The 15488-nt window shown below is 38.4% G+C and overlaps 1 protein-coding gene across 2 annotated transcripts in view; it reads left to right on the top strand.

Annotated features, from left to right (window-relative positions):
* FMN1 (formin 1) overlaps positions 1-15488 on the top strand; it is a 580566-nt gene that overhangs the window by 126965 nt on the left and 438113 nt on the right. Inside the window, exon 2 of one of the 2 annotated variants that reach the window (XM_006883051.1) lies at positions 3864-4039. The exons of the other annotated variant lie outside the window; for it this stretch is intronic. Within the exon in view, the coding sequence (XP_006883113.1) occupies positions 3864-4039 (176 nt within the window). The remainder of the gene's footprint in view (positions 1-3863; positions 4040-15488) is intronic. 2 annotated transcript variants of the gene reach the window in all.

The raw sequence follows: 15488 nt of genomic DNA, 5'->3' as shown, positions 1-15488 counted from the left end.
AATGAAGGAATGACTTAAGTTCCCAGAATTTATACAATGAATATTTGTTTTCTGTATAAATCATAAAACAACATTATGATCTTTACAGCTCCTTCACTGAAATAAAGTTATGCTGCTTCCTATGGATACTGATGATAAGAGAACATACTAGACAATTAATGTAACAAATAAACCCTAAATCTCAACAGTTTACAAGTATTTGTTTTTCTTCTTCCCACTGACCTGAGGCTAAAATTCACTGGATCTTGTCTGGGTTTCTGTTGAGCTTTGGCTTCAAGCTCTAGCATTGTTTTGGGGTCTGCTCCATATGTAGATTTCCAGCTACCTAGGATGTGCTCTTTTAATGGTGATGGTAAAAGTGCAAAGGAAGGAGTGACACTGCCTCTGAAGGCCTTGGCTCTGAACCGGCATACTGTCGCAGTATCAGTGGGGCAGGGGAAATACAGAAGACCCCATCCAGTAGGAGACAGCACAAAGGTCAATGGAAAGTCTTGATTTTGTAATCATAATCTGACAAGTGAGTGAAAAGGTGGCAATAGTAACCCAATGTACTACAGGCAAGGAGAGAGATTTCATGTTGGAAAGATGGGCTGTGGGCACTGACGGCAGTTTTAAACAGTGTATTACTTTTCCTTTCTGTCTGCTTCTATTTGTTTTGATAATTGACGGCAAAACCCCAGTCTGATGTTATAGGTTAGCATCAGAAAGTGCAGCTCCTCGTTTGAGTGGTTGAGAAAAGCACAGACTTTCAAAGTGGTTACCAGGTAAGTCACCTAAATATGTTGTAACTGTTCTGTGTGTTGCATTAACAGTGGTCAATGTAGAATTAACCTGTCTGTGTATGTGTGGTCAGCTGTTGATTTGTCTTTGGGAAACCAATTAGCAAATACATATGAGGTGGATTGACACAGTGACTGGGGTGATGGGGGCAGGTGTGTCAGAGATGTGAGATTGGCTCAGGATAAGGAAAGGGCTCAGAGCTACTGTTCATAGCGGCACCATGAGTTGTGGTCGAATCAATAGCACATAACAACAACAACAACAACATTGGACTAAAACAGATTTTAATTATGCTATGCACATGAGAAAGACAAATTATTAAATTGTTAAGAATTTTATAAGTTCTTCACATAATCAGTTAAAATCTAACATACTAAAATCTGCTCAGAAACTTATTTTACAGACATCGGTTCTATTCTTTCAGATGGTGAATAATGTTCTATGTTTTAATCTGCTTTCTCAGACTTTGAGAATAACAGTTTATATGTCATTGATTGCTGTCGTTGGTCACTTCCTGTCATAATGATTCTTCCCCAAAATATTGCATGTCACGGTTTTACCTTGTGTGTTTCCTTCATAGGGATATTGTCTGGTTAAACATTCAGTTCAGTATTAGCAATTAGCCCCTTAAAATGGAAACCATTTTGAAAATACAGTGACTTTTCACTGTTCCTATCTCCAGTCTGGCCGTTTTTTCTTGCACATCAAGAGTGAATTGGATTCTGTACCTCACCTTCTGTATGCAGTGCTGAATAATCACTGCAGGGTGGGTGAGTGTGCTTGTATGCTTTCTCTCAACAGCCCGAGTCCTTGTCATTGTGAAGAGTCATGGCTCTTTTTGGAATCTGGGTAATATAGACAGTTATCAATCAGCCATTGACTAAAATATTGGTAGTTCAAAGCCATTCTATGACCCTTCAGAATAGGACCAAATTTTCTGTGTCTATAAACATTACAGCCAAGAAGACTCAATGGACCAGTTCTACTCTGTAAGACATGGGGTCACCATGAGCCCGCGGCTTGCTTAACAGCAGCTAACAACATCACTGTCTTATGCTAAAATGATGAATTTATACTTACCAGACAATGTGCCTCTGATAATATAGATGCCTTACAGTCAGTGTTTGTACAGTATGTTGTTTGTGATGTAAATATTGTGCTTTATATTATTTGAATAATCTGTGTAAACTTTGCTCAAAGCCAAGAGTCACTCCAGAATAAAGATGAAAAGTAGGGGGAATTAAAGTGAGGGATATGATTAGAAATTATTAAATTTCTACAGTTAAGGGAGCAAGGCAGGAGAATGCATCAGTATAATGCCACAAATATAAATGCCTAAATACGGCATTTCCCCTGCCAATTAGGGATATAAATATTCTAGGGAGGGTTTAGACCATATAAATAGAAGTTAGTCTAAACTTTAATTGTCTCAGCTCTTACAACCAGCACTTCCTTCTTCTTCAGAGCCCCATGACTGTAAATTGGAGATATTGAGCAAATGGCCTCATCCTCTTATTTCCTTTCATTACTTTTTCTTTATTATATGAACAGGATTGGTACTTCAGTAGAATATGAGCTTCTCAATGAAATTCCAAGTGGTGTTCCACAGGCAGGCAGCAAGAGACATGTGGAAGCAGGGAAGCCCAGTTAGGGAAAATGGCAGTCATTCTATGTAGTTGACCAGAGTGAAGAGAGTGATTGGCTCTGGCCTTCCTGCCACCCCCGTCTGCAGAGATGAGAGAAGATGTGTGGAGGCCATGGAACCTCATTTTCTTAGCAGTCCTAGCAAGGGGTGGACGTCCTTCCAGCAGGCAGCTGGAGACTCACTGTGCCCTGTGTCACCTTCCGCTCTAAAATGTGCTTAGAAACCAACAACCTGAACGAGCAAACAAAAAAAAGTAAAGCTTTGCCTGTTTCAAATTCTCTTTCTTCTAAAATGCTACTCAAACATGAATGAGAAGCATGTTATCCCACAGTTTCTTTGTTAGCTGACTTATTTTTCAGCTCAGGTTACTTGTAAGGCAGATATTCAGCATGGCAGAAGCAGTTGACTGACTCTGGGTTGCTGCCAAAGAAACCCTATTACAGTGATTATGTGTAATAAACACCTTGTCATATATCCAACAGTGATCTCTATTGCAAAATTGAACTGAGCCTAAACCCTAATACTGTCTGGGTGTTTAAGATTTTTGCCAAGTTACTTACCAGGGATTAAAAGAATACTAGGGATTTAAGAGTTGCCAGGGACCATGGGGTGATCCAGTGTAGTGTTTTCCAACCTTTGCCCCAGTAAAGCATTACATATTAATAGGTGTCCTTGAAAAATGGGTTCCATATAGGGTTAGATTTCTTTACAGAGAAAAAGCTAAAGTTCTTTAGCACGAGTTGTGGTTCTCCATGGGGTTACATTTTGCAGATTGTCTCACATTTATTTGGCCAGATCATCTCAGAGAATGTTAGGCAGAAATTACAGTATAAGCATTAAGAACATGGACCCTAATCCATAAATACCTACGTTCAAATCCTGACATCATCTTTTCTTTATGATGTTGGACAACTTTCTGGGTTCAAATAACTTTGTACTTCAGTTTCCTCTTTTAAAATGGAAACAGAAAGGCTATCTATCCAATGGGATCATTTTAAAAAAACTAAGAATAGGGCTAAGAACAGTGCCTGGACATATATAACTATCATGATCCTAACATACTTTGAGTGAGAATGAACTAGCCTAATAACTTCATTCTGGAGATGAGAAAAGTGAGGCCTGTGGTTTCTCCTATGATTCCATTTGCAATGAGAGTAATCTGGGTTTCCCAGAATACTATACAAGAATAGGGAATGTGAGTTATAGCTTATATACTTATTTTTAAAATGGAAGCTGAAGGCATATACTTTCATTCTTTTAGTGTGATCACAAGATTGTAATTAAGAGAAGCACTTTTGGAATAAAGTAAACACAAAATGGCAAAACCTAGAAAGTGGAGTAATGAATTAGTCTCAAGAGACATGTAGGAGCCCCCAGAATGTAGCTTGACGTTCTTCTAGTTGCCGTGCCACTGATGGCCTTCTGTTTGTTTGTTTAGGCATCTCCTCCGAGGGCTTTCCCCGGGACTACTCCAACGAGCAGGCAGCAAAAGACCTTTCCAATGGAGATGGAGCTTCATGGGTGTTGGGCTATAGGTCAGGACCAGCCTGCCCATTTCTGCTCCATGAGGAGAAAGACAAGCCAAACAGAAGTGATTTGTACTTGGACCTTCACGTAAGTAGAAATGTTAGTGGTTATAGGGTGATTGTTAAGATAAAAAATGCTCATTTAATGTAAATCTGTGCAGATAAAGCTGCCCAAGTTGGATTTTATGTCAGAGTCACTATTTTTTTTTAAATTTTTATTGTGATTTCAATGAAAGTTTACAGAAAAGTTGGATTTTCATTCATTCAATGTTGTACACTTCCCTCCCTCCCCTCCCTTCCCCCTCCTTCAGTTCATTTTGTTAAAAAAAAATCATTCATTGTTGCACAGTTTCCTCCCTTTCCCTCCCTACCCTTTCCCCCTCCCCCAATGCACTTTGCAATGCACCTCTTATTATATCTTATAAGGTTGTCATACTTACAATGACCAAGCATAAACTCCTTTGAAACAGTTCTTTCCCTCATCTGGTCCAAAAAGTGGTTCTTTTAAAAGCAAACTTTTAAAGAAAACAGATCTATTCTGATGATTTGAAATTTATATACTAAAAAGTGATGACTGTGTTTATAGTTCATCTGTTCTCAAAGGCCTCTGTTCATACCACCTCATTGCCTATACCTGATTGTCGAAGAGGCCACTTCTTTCTAGGTGCCTGTAAAATGACTCGAAAATTTGCAACAATGGGAGGGGGGAAAAGGAATATTTTTTGTGTTAAAAAAACAATGACTCCAACCCATAGCAATCCTATGTTGTTGCTTGTTGTTGAGTGCAATTGAGTAAACTCTGACTCATAGGATCCTATGTACAGCACATTGCAACCTTGCCCAAGTCTGTGTCGTCCTCACAGTCTCCACTGTGCTCAAGTCCATTGCTGCAGTCACTGTGCCAATCACTCTTAAGGTTCTTCCTCTCTTTCACTAAACCTCTACCTTTCTAAGCATGAGATTCTTTTCAAGGGATTAGTACATCCTAGTATACCCAAAGTATATGAGACAAAGTCTCATTATCTTTGCTAAGGACCACTTTGACGGTACGTCTTCCAAGATGTGTTGCCATCCGTCGTATGTTAGGTACTCTTCATCAACACCGCAATTCGAAGGCATCAAGTTTTCTTCTGTCTTCCTATTCACTAGCCAACTTTTACATGCATATGGAGCATTTGCAAATGCTTGAGTCAGGTACACCTTAGTCTTTAAGCTGACACCCTTGCTATTTAGAACTTTAAAGACATCCCTGACAGCAGATTTGTCCAACATAATGTATTAGACCTATGTTGTCTGATTTTTTTTTAACTTTTACCTTAATGGGTATTCATTGTAGATCCAAGTTAAAATAAAGTTTTTGAGATCTTAAAACTTTCCACTATTTACCATTATGTTGCACATTGGTCCAGTTATTAGTATTTTTGTCTTCTTGATGTTGAGATGTAATCCATAGTGAAAGTTGGTTCCTTTAAAAAAAACAACTCACTGCCATTGAGTCAGACAGTTTCATAAATGAGCCTCTATTTAGTTCTGAAGATTGGAAATTTTGCAGGAGGAAATTGCCTGTCTTTCTCCTGGGAGGTCACTGGTGGATTCCAATTGCCACAAAGGCATGGCCTATGGGTTAGTAGTGCAGTTAACTATGGACTGACTATACCACCAGAGCTCCCAAGACTACAAGATATTTAGTCATCTTTTAATACTGTTGTTGTTATGTATCATCAAGTCTCCTTCAGCTCATAGTCATAGCCATACTATCTAGGTACAGTAACTCTGAACACTGTCTTATCCTAAACCTGTCTCACTGACTCTGACACATTGACTCTGACCTACCCCCTATTGCCCCAGTAACTGTGTCAATGCATCTCATCCAGCGTCTTCCTCTCCTGTGCTGTCCCTTCAATACTATTTCACTCACAACCTGTGAAGTTACATTAGTGAAGTGATATGTTCTTGATTCTCAAGTGAAATCCAAATAGTCTTTTTTTCTTGCACGTTCATAGACATTTCCTTCTTCCTAACTACTCAAGTAACAGGTGAACAGGTCAGCAGGAAATCTGCCAAATATGGGCTGATCCTTTTGAAAAAAGCACAGTCTTCTTTCGTATTCATTCATGTTTTCAACGACACAGCAGCATTTACTACCCCTATGCAAATCACTGGACTGAGTTTTAGCCACTTCCTGTTGAAAATTGCCTGATAGACTTGATTTATCATGAATCTCATCACTCATGTACATTCTCCCAGTTTCCTGTCAAATGAAGCAGAACATTAGAGATTCAGAAAGCACAGATTTCCTACTATCATTAACTTTAATTTCTACTGACAGTCGTGCTTCTGATTTCTTTCACTGCCTTCCAGTTAATAACTTTTAGGCCTCAAACTATGTTTGATGGGTTTGACTTAATTCCATGATGTCAATATGGATGGAGATTTTCTCAAAAACTAAAAGCAAGAGAAGGTAATCCCTGTGTGCCATCTTAGAAAAACATTCTGCACCCTAGCTGCTGTTAAGTAAAAGCGGGGGAATGGAAAAACATGAAATTTTGACTTTTCTTTTCTATAAAGTAGATCAGCCTGCTCATCTTCTGAAAAACCAACCATGGAAAGCTTTATGGAATATAGTTCTACTCCAACACACACAGGAAGCTGTGAAGTGATTGAGCTGGAAGTGATTGGATAGAAACTGTCAAAACCAGCTAGTTGACAGTAACATGCAACTTGAAAGATATGCTCAAAGTAAGCAGTGTAACAGTGACATCTATTGGCAGAATTATTTAAAATTGAACTTACTGCACATTGCAGACTCTTTTCTATTTTTCTGTTCTTCTCGACTATGAGTGAAATTATTTCTTGCTTTTACTTTTTATTATAATTAAAAGAATTATACAAACATTATAGAAAATTTAAAATATGTAGATAGGTTAAAACTCAAAACTCATTGTACTCGAACCAGAACTGACTCATGGCTGAACCTCCTGCAGATTTTCCAAAGCTGTAAATGCATGGAAGGAGGTGGCCCACCTTTCTCCCACAGAGCTGCTGGTGGGTTCACACTGCAAGAGGAGTGCCACTGTTGGGTTAGTTACAACTCCCTATGGACTACACCAGCAGAGCTCCTTGTTGTCATTAGGTTCCACTGAGTTAACCATGAATCACTGTGACCCTACGAGCAACAGCTCTGAACCTTGCCCTATTATGTGCTATCCATGCAATCATTTACCAAGAAGTGTGCATGTTAGTAGTTACAAAACCACCACTGCGTCTGTGCTGTCACCAGGAGGCTCGACTACTGTATAGAATGACTAGGTCATTGCCCAAGTCAATTCTGTAGTCCAGTCTTGGGAAAGCTATTAAACTCTTAAAAGACTTAATCCAGCATTCGCCAATGAAATTTAGTGTTGGTAAAGTTGCCAAATAATACCTGGAGAGTACTTATGTGTAAAAGAGGAAGAAATTACTCATTCATTGTAAATTAGAGTTTAACTGGCTATCCAGAGATTTCTTTGCTAACTCTAGTAACCTTAGGAATCACTTTAGGGGCAACATCCAAATGTACCAAATGTGTGAACTAGGATAGCATCTCCGTATGGAGCCCCGGTGGAGCAATGGAGAAAGCACTCAGCTGCTGTACTATTTTCTGAGGTACCCCACAGTGTCCTTTAAACATGCATATGAGAAGCTAGCTTAAAAGGCACCTTTTTTTCCCACTGAACTGGGACCCTCTCTTAAAGATGCTCTACTTTTCAGTGCTCTTCAAACCAGATGCCAAAGAATATTTATATACATAAAGTCAGAGACCAGAGAGGCATCAGTGTCTATGCAGCAAGTACAGTTTCTGTAAGATCCTTTTGGGAGGGAAGAAGACATTTCTCCCCATAGAGAGCAGTTTGTAAATTGTTTGTTAACAAGGAACACAGATGAAGAAGAGAAAACTCTAAAAGAAATGTGGCCTGAAATAGAAAACAAACCCAGAAAAGGCAGAATTGGTAAACAGTTAGTGAGATTATATATATTGGTTGCATGAATCTCTAGACGTCGAATTTTTGCATGCCAGCTTTAAAACACTAAGTTTGAACTCTTTTCAGTGGTTCTGGTTTCCAAGGATCAGATCATCACAATTGCTCTCTCACATGTGAGACTCTGAATGCTCCTTGCTGAGCTGGGTTATATTACTAGGAAGGACAGAGCTTCAGGTTCCAAATAATTGTAGCTAATGAACAGAAGGCTATAATTACCAACCCTACACCCACCTTGAGTGTCTAAACCTGTAACAAGAGTCTTCATGTACTGATCACTTCCTACGTGTCAGTAACATCCTTTGAGGATTATCCCTGCAGTAATGCCCAGTGGGTTTTCTTTCACAATTAATTGTGAAATATTGATGAGAACAGGGCCAAGTCCTTCGCCCTTATCACTCGTAAGTGACAAACTATAGCATAAATTAGGTTCCACATCAACAAGTGCACAGATTGTTCTCTGACAGGGGGTTTTTGCAGTTCATGTGAAGGACCACACCCTTGTCTTGTTTTTATAGATGACAATGACAGCCTACCTCTTAAAGAGAATTATCCATGTCATTAATGGAGTCCTGATAATAAGCTTGTGTTTGTAAGTGAAGTGAACTCAGAAATATTAAACCTCCAGTTTTCAGAAGGAGTAAGTTTATGTTTGTGTGTGTATGTGTGCATGTATGTGTGTGTTTGTATGTTGGGTGGAGGAAAGAGACCAGGTATCTATATGATAAATGATCAAGAAGTTATCAATAAAAAAAGAAACCTCAAAATGGGGAATTATTTGGAAAATACATTTTAAAAAATTACAAACTTCATCACCTTACATCATGACAGAACAATTGAAAGAAAGCAATCTGAAGTTATTTTTTAACTAACCCCAAGAAATGTAACTAACTGCCTCTTTCAAATTAGTTCTAATTTTGAAACTGTTGTAAAAAGCTGTTACTGCATTTCTAAAATAATCCTTTGTCCTAATCTCAAAGTTCAGCTTTCATACCATTTCCCACACTTCTCTAGACATCCACTTGTCTTTTTCACGCATTTCAGGATAAGTCTGGTAACAAAGCAAATGTCTTTAGAAAACAAAAACAATAAAAAGTGCACTCTGAGGGTCTAGTTTGCATGAAGCTGTGCTGCAACCCCTAGGGAACCTGGTTCAAGACTACCAGCTCCTCCTCAGGAGAAGGATAAGACAACTGCCCCTAAAAACCCATTGGAAGATCAGGTATGTGTCAGTTCCAACTCTGTGTTTACTCAACAGCAACTTAAATACTGAACCTTAACAGTTTAATGGAACTGTGAAATAAACTTTTAAAAAATATTTGTATAGTACCTGTTCTTAATAACACCTGTCCTTATTTCTTCTTTGTCTGTTCCAATACTATAATAGCTTCTTTGTGTGACATTCAGACTGTTGAAACACTGGAAACTTTATATTACAGTTTCAAAGCTGGAGAGAACACAGACTATCACTAAGCTTTACAAAAATGGTGAGGAAGTTGTCCTGGAATTTTACTTACATGAATTAAGATAGTGCAGCTGAAATATTTAAATGCTCTAAAACTCAAATGGTTGGGTTTTGCTCCATTATGGTTTGACTTATATCCAAAAATTTTTTTGGAATTCTAAACCCTTGAATCCATAAAAATGATCCTATTTAAGAATGTTGTTGTATAATGTCGAGTCGGAACTGACTCATAGTTGACACACATCCTTGCATGGGTATTCAGAGGCAATTAATCACCTGGGAGGAGATGACTGTCCATCCTGCTTTGGAGCAGCTGGTGGCCTCAAACCACATGCCTCTGAGATTGCAGCATAGCTTCTTGCCACTAGGCCACCAGAGCTCCCTCTATTTAGGAATAGGTTTCTTTTGTTATGGTGATGAGGCCATACCATTGTAGAATGTATGGCTTAAAACTAACCTTTTTTAAAAAATGTAAATGAAAATATTTATTTACTTATTTTTAATACTGGTTTATTTACCAAGTTCTTATACATCATTTTACACACCACAAACCCAAATGTGGAGGAAGATAGATGCCAACGTGGAGATTTCTGAGGAACAGGAGAAAGCCAACACTAGAGATGGTGACAAAACAATCTTCCCCAGAATAGAAAGAGTCTCTTCTCCTAAACCCTGCACCATGAACAGTGAGAAAATAGATTTCTGATCTTTTATAATACTATCATAATGTATGATATTTCTATTACAGCAGCAGTACTAACAAACTGAGACAATCTCCTTGGAATTCATTCCATTTTATTAGTCTCCCTTTTCTGTCTGAAATATTGTACTGCATTCTCCCTGCACTCATTGGACCTAGAGTGTTACAAGCATCCCATGGTCTCCTTAAGTCCTGGTCTCTATCAACATGTACCTTTCATGTGCCTTGTATGAATTTTAGAAAATGATTTTCTATTTTCCTTCTTTCTTTAGGCTAAAAATGGGAATTTGTGGCTGAAAGTCCAATCTCAACAACCTGTTAGAAACACAATTAGAGTTAGCAGTATCTGCATAGAGAATGTTTGAGAACATGTCTCTGTTAAAGTTTCAGTTCTTATGACTCAATTAGTTTTCTCTTGTCTTTGATTTTTCAGTCTTTTAATTAAGCCATCCTGGTTTATTAGTGTCATTATTTCTCAATTGCAGTAAGAATTGCAGCTGCTACATGAATGTCCTCTGTATGAACATCATAAACTTTGCTCTCCACCTATAGAAGATAGGTGACCTTGCTTCTAAGAACAGTCTTTAATTTGATTTAGAATATTTCATGATGCTTTCTAAAATGTTGAAAATGATCATGCTACACATATTTGAGGTTTTATTTAAACCTCAAATTAAAGTGATACACCAAGTGGAGAAAATACTTCTTCCTTCTCATTGCTGTCAAGTCAGAACTGACTAAGCTGACAGTCCTGTGGATTTTCAGAAGCTGTAAAGTGCATGAAAGGGGTTGCCCATATTTTTACCCTTTGATCAACTGGTGGATTCGAACCACCTGCATTAGATTGGCAGCAAATGTCCTTACACTGTAGGCCGCCAGAACTCCCTAAAGGAGAAAATAGTAAACTTACTCAACCTGGAGATGTTTTCCTTTCCCAAAACTATCACCAAGCCTAACTCTCTGCTATCAAATTACTTCTAACTCCAAGCAATCCTCCATTGAGTCTCTAAGGCTAATAAACCTTTAGAAGAAGAGGTTACCTATCTTTCTCCTATGGAGCTGCTGGTAGATTTGAACTGTTTACCTTCCAGGTCTCGTTGTCATGAGTGTAAACTGATGCCCAGCTGTCCTTCCAGTGAGTTTTCAGAGGTTGTAAGTCACATGCAGGAGATTGCTCATCTTGCTCCGGTAGAGCCTCTTGTGGAGTCAAACCAACAGAGAGGCATCATCTTTAGACTAGCTGCACAACTCCCTGCAGATTAGGCTACCCGAGATCCTTATCTTTAGGTTAGCAGCTGAAAACAGAGACCATGCACACTGCAGAATAATGATGACTACAATTTATTGCCTGATGACTTAGTCATGCATGGAGTTAGGAATGTCTTTACATTTTATTTGTAGAACAATCTTACCAGCTAGTTACTATCTTTTCCATTTTATACACATACACGCTGGCTCAGAGATGTTAGGGAACATGCCTAAGTTACCACGGTTGCTGTGTTACTAGCAGTAGTAGCCTTTATCGAACTTTAATACATCTCATTTTAAATCAGAGCCCTTGTTTCTCCTCTACTTATTCTGTGCTTCAATTGTGTTCAAGAATAGGATCATTTGTCGTTGTAGAAACATCTATCTTACTTTCTCCTTTGTAATTGTAATGCAATACCGTTTGTTCTCATAGTTTTCTGTCAAAATATGCGTATAAAGTTCATTCATTACAAAGAGCTTATAATTTTTGTGCCCTTTTTTCCCGCTCTGCAAATTTCTTCTAATTTCATTAACCACCTTATTCGGGTAAGTAGATGATCTATTTTTCCTCCTGTCATGTGTTTTCACATAAAAAAGGAACTGTTATAAAGTATTATAGAGTAACAAAGATTAGGGAGCTCTGCTAGACTAGTTATGCTGCCAGCCCTTTCCTCAGTACTACCTGAGACAAAAATCCTTTCCTGAAACAGATACATGGGATTTGGACTTAAATTCTTCCAAACGTGAGATAGAAATTAGCATGAGAGACCAGTAACATTGTGGGGTTCAAGATATCACAGAAGTGACTTGTGGCCCAAGCCACAATATCAAAGAGTTGCTGGGTGGGGAGGCTGGACAGGGTAGGAGAGAGGGCGAAGGATGTTAGTATTCAGGGACAGAGAAGGGACAAGACACACATGCAAGGGGAGGGCCTGCATGTATGGTTATCTCTGTTAGAAGTGTCTTTCATTTGATCCTTTCCCTAAAACGCTTGTCTGTCACATGTTATTCCAAAGCTAAGCATCCAAATTAAGACAGACTAGGAAGGATTGGCCATCCACTTCCAAAATATAATAGGCCTTCGAAAGCCCTGTGTACAATAAAGCCAACCCCTAAATGAGTTATTCAGATCTGCCAGCTACTCTGAGGGGAAAAGGTGGGCACTTTCCTCCCATGTGATTTACAGATTCTAAAAACCCACTAATGGGTCAGCTATGAGTAGTTTCCAACTTGATGACATATAAATAACAAAGATTTAGAATGCTACTGAGTTTACCGCTCACTAACTGTATAATCTTGGAATTTCTTTGTGCCTCCCTGCTGTACCAATGTCTAGTACAGTAGCTGTTAAATAGCCACAGGAGGCTATTTAAGTTCAAATTAATCACAATGTAAAACTTAGATCCCTGGTTGCTTTGTGTGCTGTTGAGTTTATTTCACCCAGCAACCTTATATAACAAGATCAGATTAGACTATATTTGCGCCTGTGGAGCTGAAAGAAAGTTTGAACTGCCAACCTTCTGTTAGCAGTCAAATGTTTAACTACTGGGCCACTAGGACTCCATTCAATCACACTAGCTACACGCAGATGACCAGAGGTTTGTAGTTAATATCACAAGTAAATGCTACAAATAAGAAAGGGATATTTCCATGATTTTAGAAAGTTTTATAGATATCAGTCCATAAGATGGGGTAAATAATAGCCTCACATACGTATATCATGAATTAAGGAACAAGAAATCTTGTATAAAGAATCTCAAAATGGTACCTGCTTGGGACAATAATATTGTTGTTGCTGTTGTTGTTGTGCACTGTAGGGTTGGAAACGACCCATAGTTGATCTTCCAGCAGGTTTTCAGAGACAATTAATCACATGAGAGGAGATTGCCCATCGTTTTTCTGTGAAGCAGCTGGTGGCCTTGAACTGTGTGCCTTCAAGATTACAGTGCAGATTCTTGCCACTAGGCCACCATGGATCTTTTTTTAAAAGAAGCATGTTTTCTCTTCTTCCTTTCATTTATGCTGTGCTCAGCAAACTTGAATTTTGTTTTAGGGAAATCTTCATCTTCCTTAATTTTTCCTAGAGTCTCCTTTAAATTAAATTAAAAGATACCTAGATCCCTGGTTATAGTATTAGTATTCTCAAGTTAACTTATAATTAAAGAAACCCAACTATATCTCAGTAGCGAGTAACTGTTGAGTATTACTAATGGGGAAGAAAATTAATATGGTCATGTCAGATGGGCACATGTGGCTTATTAGATTCCAGAGTTTTTTTAAATTATTTTTTAAATGTTTTTAAAAATTTTATCATTTTTGTGTGTGTACTGTCAAGTCGGATCTGACTGGTACAGGAGGAGAGTGCCTCTCCTTCTTCAGGAGAGCATCTGGTGGATTTGAACTGTGTACTTCTGGGATTACAGTGCAGCTTCTTGCCATTAGGCCACCAGAGATTCCTAGATTCCATATTTTTATCTAGAATTTTATACCAAATTATCTTTAGTCACAATGTTTCTTTCTGTGGTCCCATACTGTCTGTAGTCAATATTCTTGTGAATTATCAATATTATTCTCTTCACTTTAGGGAAGCTCAACTTGTGTCAGAAACAATGTCTTGGAATAATATCTTCAAGAAAAGAACTATCTTTTCTTATTTTCACCTCTAGTTTCGCAAGCTAAGCTATAGCCTTTCCTTCTCCCTTTCATATTTTCTTGTCATCATTTAATCTATTTCCAGGGATCATTTGATACTGCTCAGTGAAACTCAGTCTGGGAAATGTTTCACAATAAAGCACTGAGCAGTAAAATACTAATTATTTCAAGTTTGATTTTCATATTTGTGAGAGTAAGAAAATTAAATGAAGCAGTGGCTTTGAAATCGAATGACATGGCTTGAAGACAAAATGGAAATGAAATGAGTAATGATGCACTGTTGAAGGTCTGGGCTCCTTCCTGGAAAGGAAATCTGTTCCTCACTTTCTGAGAACAGCCTTCCCCACATGGGAAGTCGCATGCTGAGGGACTATAACCGTACTGATGTTTTCAGAGTGCTTCTATGCACTTTGGAGGAAAGGATGGAAAGAAACCCAATTTACAGGCTATTTATTTTTATAAAATGTTGCGTTTTTGTTCCTTTTTTTTTAAAATCATCTTGGAATCCTTACAAAGTAACATAAAATAAGCATTGCCACTTTTTATATTGGCCATCTGAGAAAACTTCAAGTTAACTACTCTCTTTAAATGACACATATGAATAAAACCAATCCCGAGAGCTTTCATACTGAAAATCCAGAGAGATCCCTTGAAAGTACTATATTTGGTGTGTCTGGTGTGGAATGGATGATGTTGGGTCCTCTTATTTAATTGACCTTTTTATTCCATGTGATTTATTGCCTCTGAAAGCTCATTGAAGGGTCAAGGATAGGCTGATTCCAACTTGATGTCATACAACAGTCTGAGTCTGTAATAACAATCTAATTGTTCAGATTAAGGATCCTCTCAATTTCAATTTCTGATTTTGAAACCAATGTATTTGAATTTTGTAAATAAACTAGTATAAAATTTAAAAAATGTGGAAAAAGAAGGGGGGGAAAGCCTCTGTGCTCAAATGTATTTGTAGTAGAGAGATGAAGAAAATAACTGCTCTTGAGATGATGCTAATCCAGTGTGACCTTTTATTGGATTTCAGAGGTAGTCAGCCTTAATGAGAAGAGACTGGTTCATTTTTCTCCCTGGGACCCAGCGGTTAGGTTTGTACTGCTCACCTTTCAATTAGCTGCCCGACACTTAACCTATTAAGTTAAGCTCCTCAGAGCTCCTCCTCAAAAAAGAGTTGTTAGGTGCTGTTGAGTTAAAATTCCAGCAGTTTTCAGAGGCAATAAATCATGAGAGGAGCTTGCCCATCTTTCTCCCGAGGAGCAACTAGTGGATTTGAACTGTGGACTTTGGGCTGGCATTGCAGCTCCTTACCAGCAGGCCACTAGAGAGCACCTTCAGGAAAGAATTGGTTGTTGTTGTTATGTGCCATCGAGTCGTTTGCGACTCATAGCGACCCTATGCACAACAGCCCTAAACCCTGCTCTATCCTGCGCCAACCGCACTGCCT

The sequence above is a fragment of the Elephantulus edwardii genome, unplaced genomic scaffold, assembly GCF_000299155.1.
Source record: "Elephantulus edwardii isolate Elephantulus edwardi_28Jun2011 unplaced genomic scaffold, EleEdw1.0 scaffold00026, whole genome shotgun sequence".
Classification (NCBI taxonomy): domain Eukaryota; kingdom Metazoa; phylum Chordata; class Mammalia; order Macroscelidea; family Macroscelididae; genus Elephantulus; species Elephantulus edwardii.
This window is presented reverse-complemented; position numbering and strand designations above follow the sequence as displayed.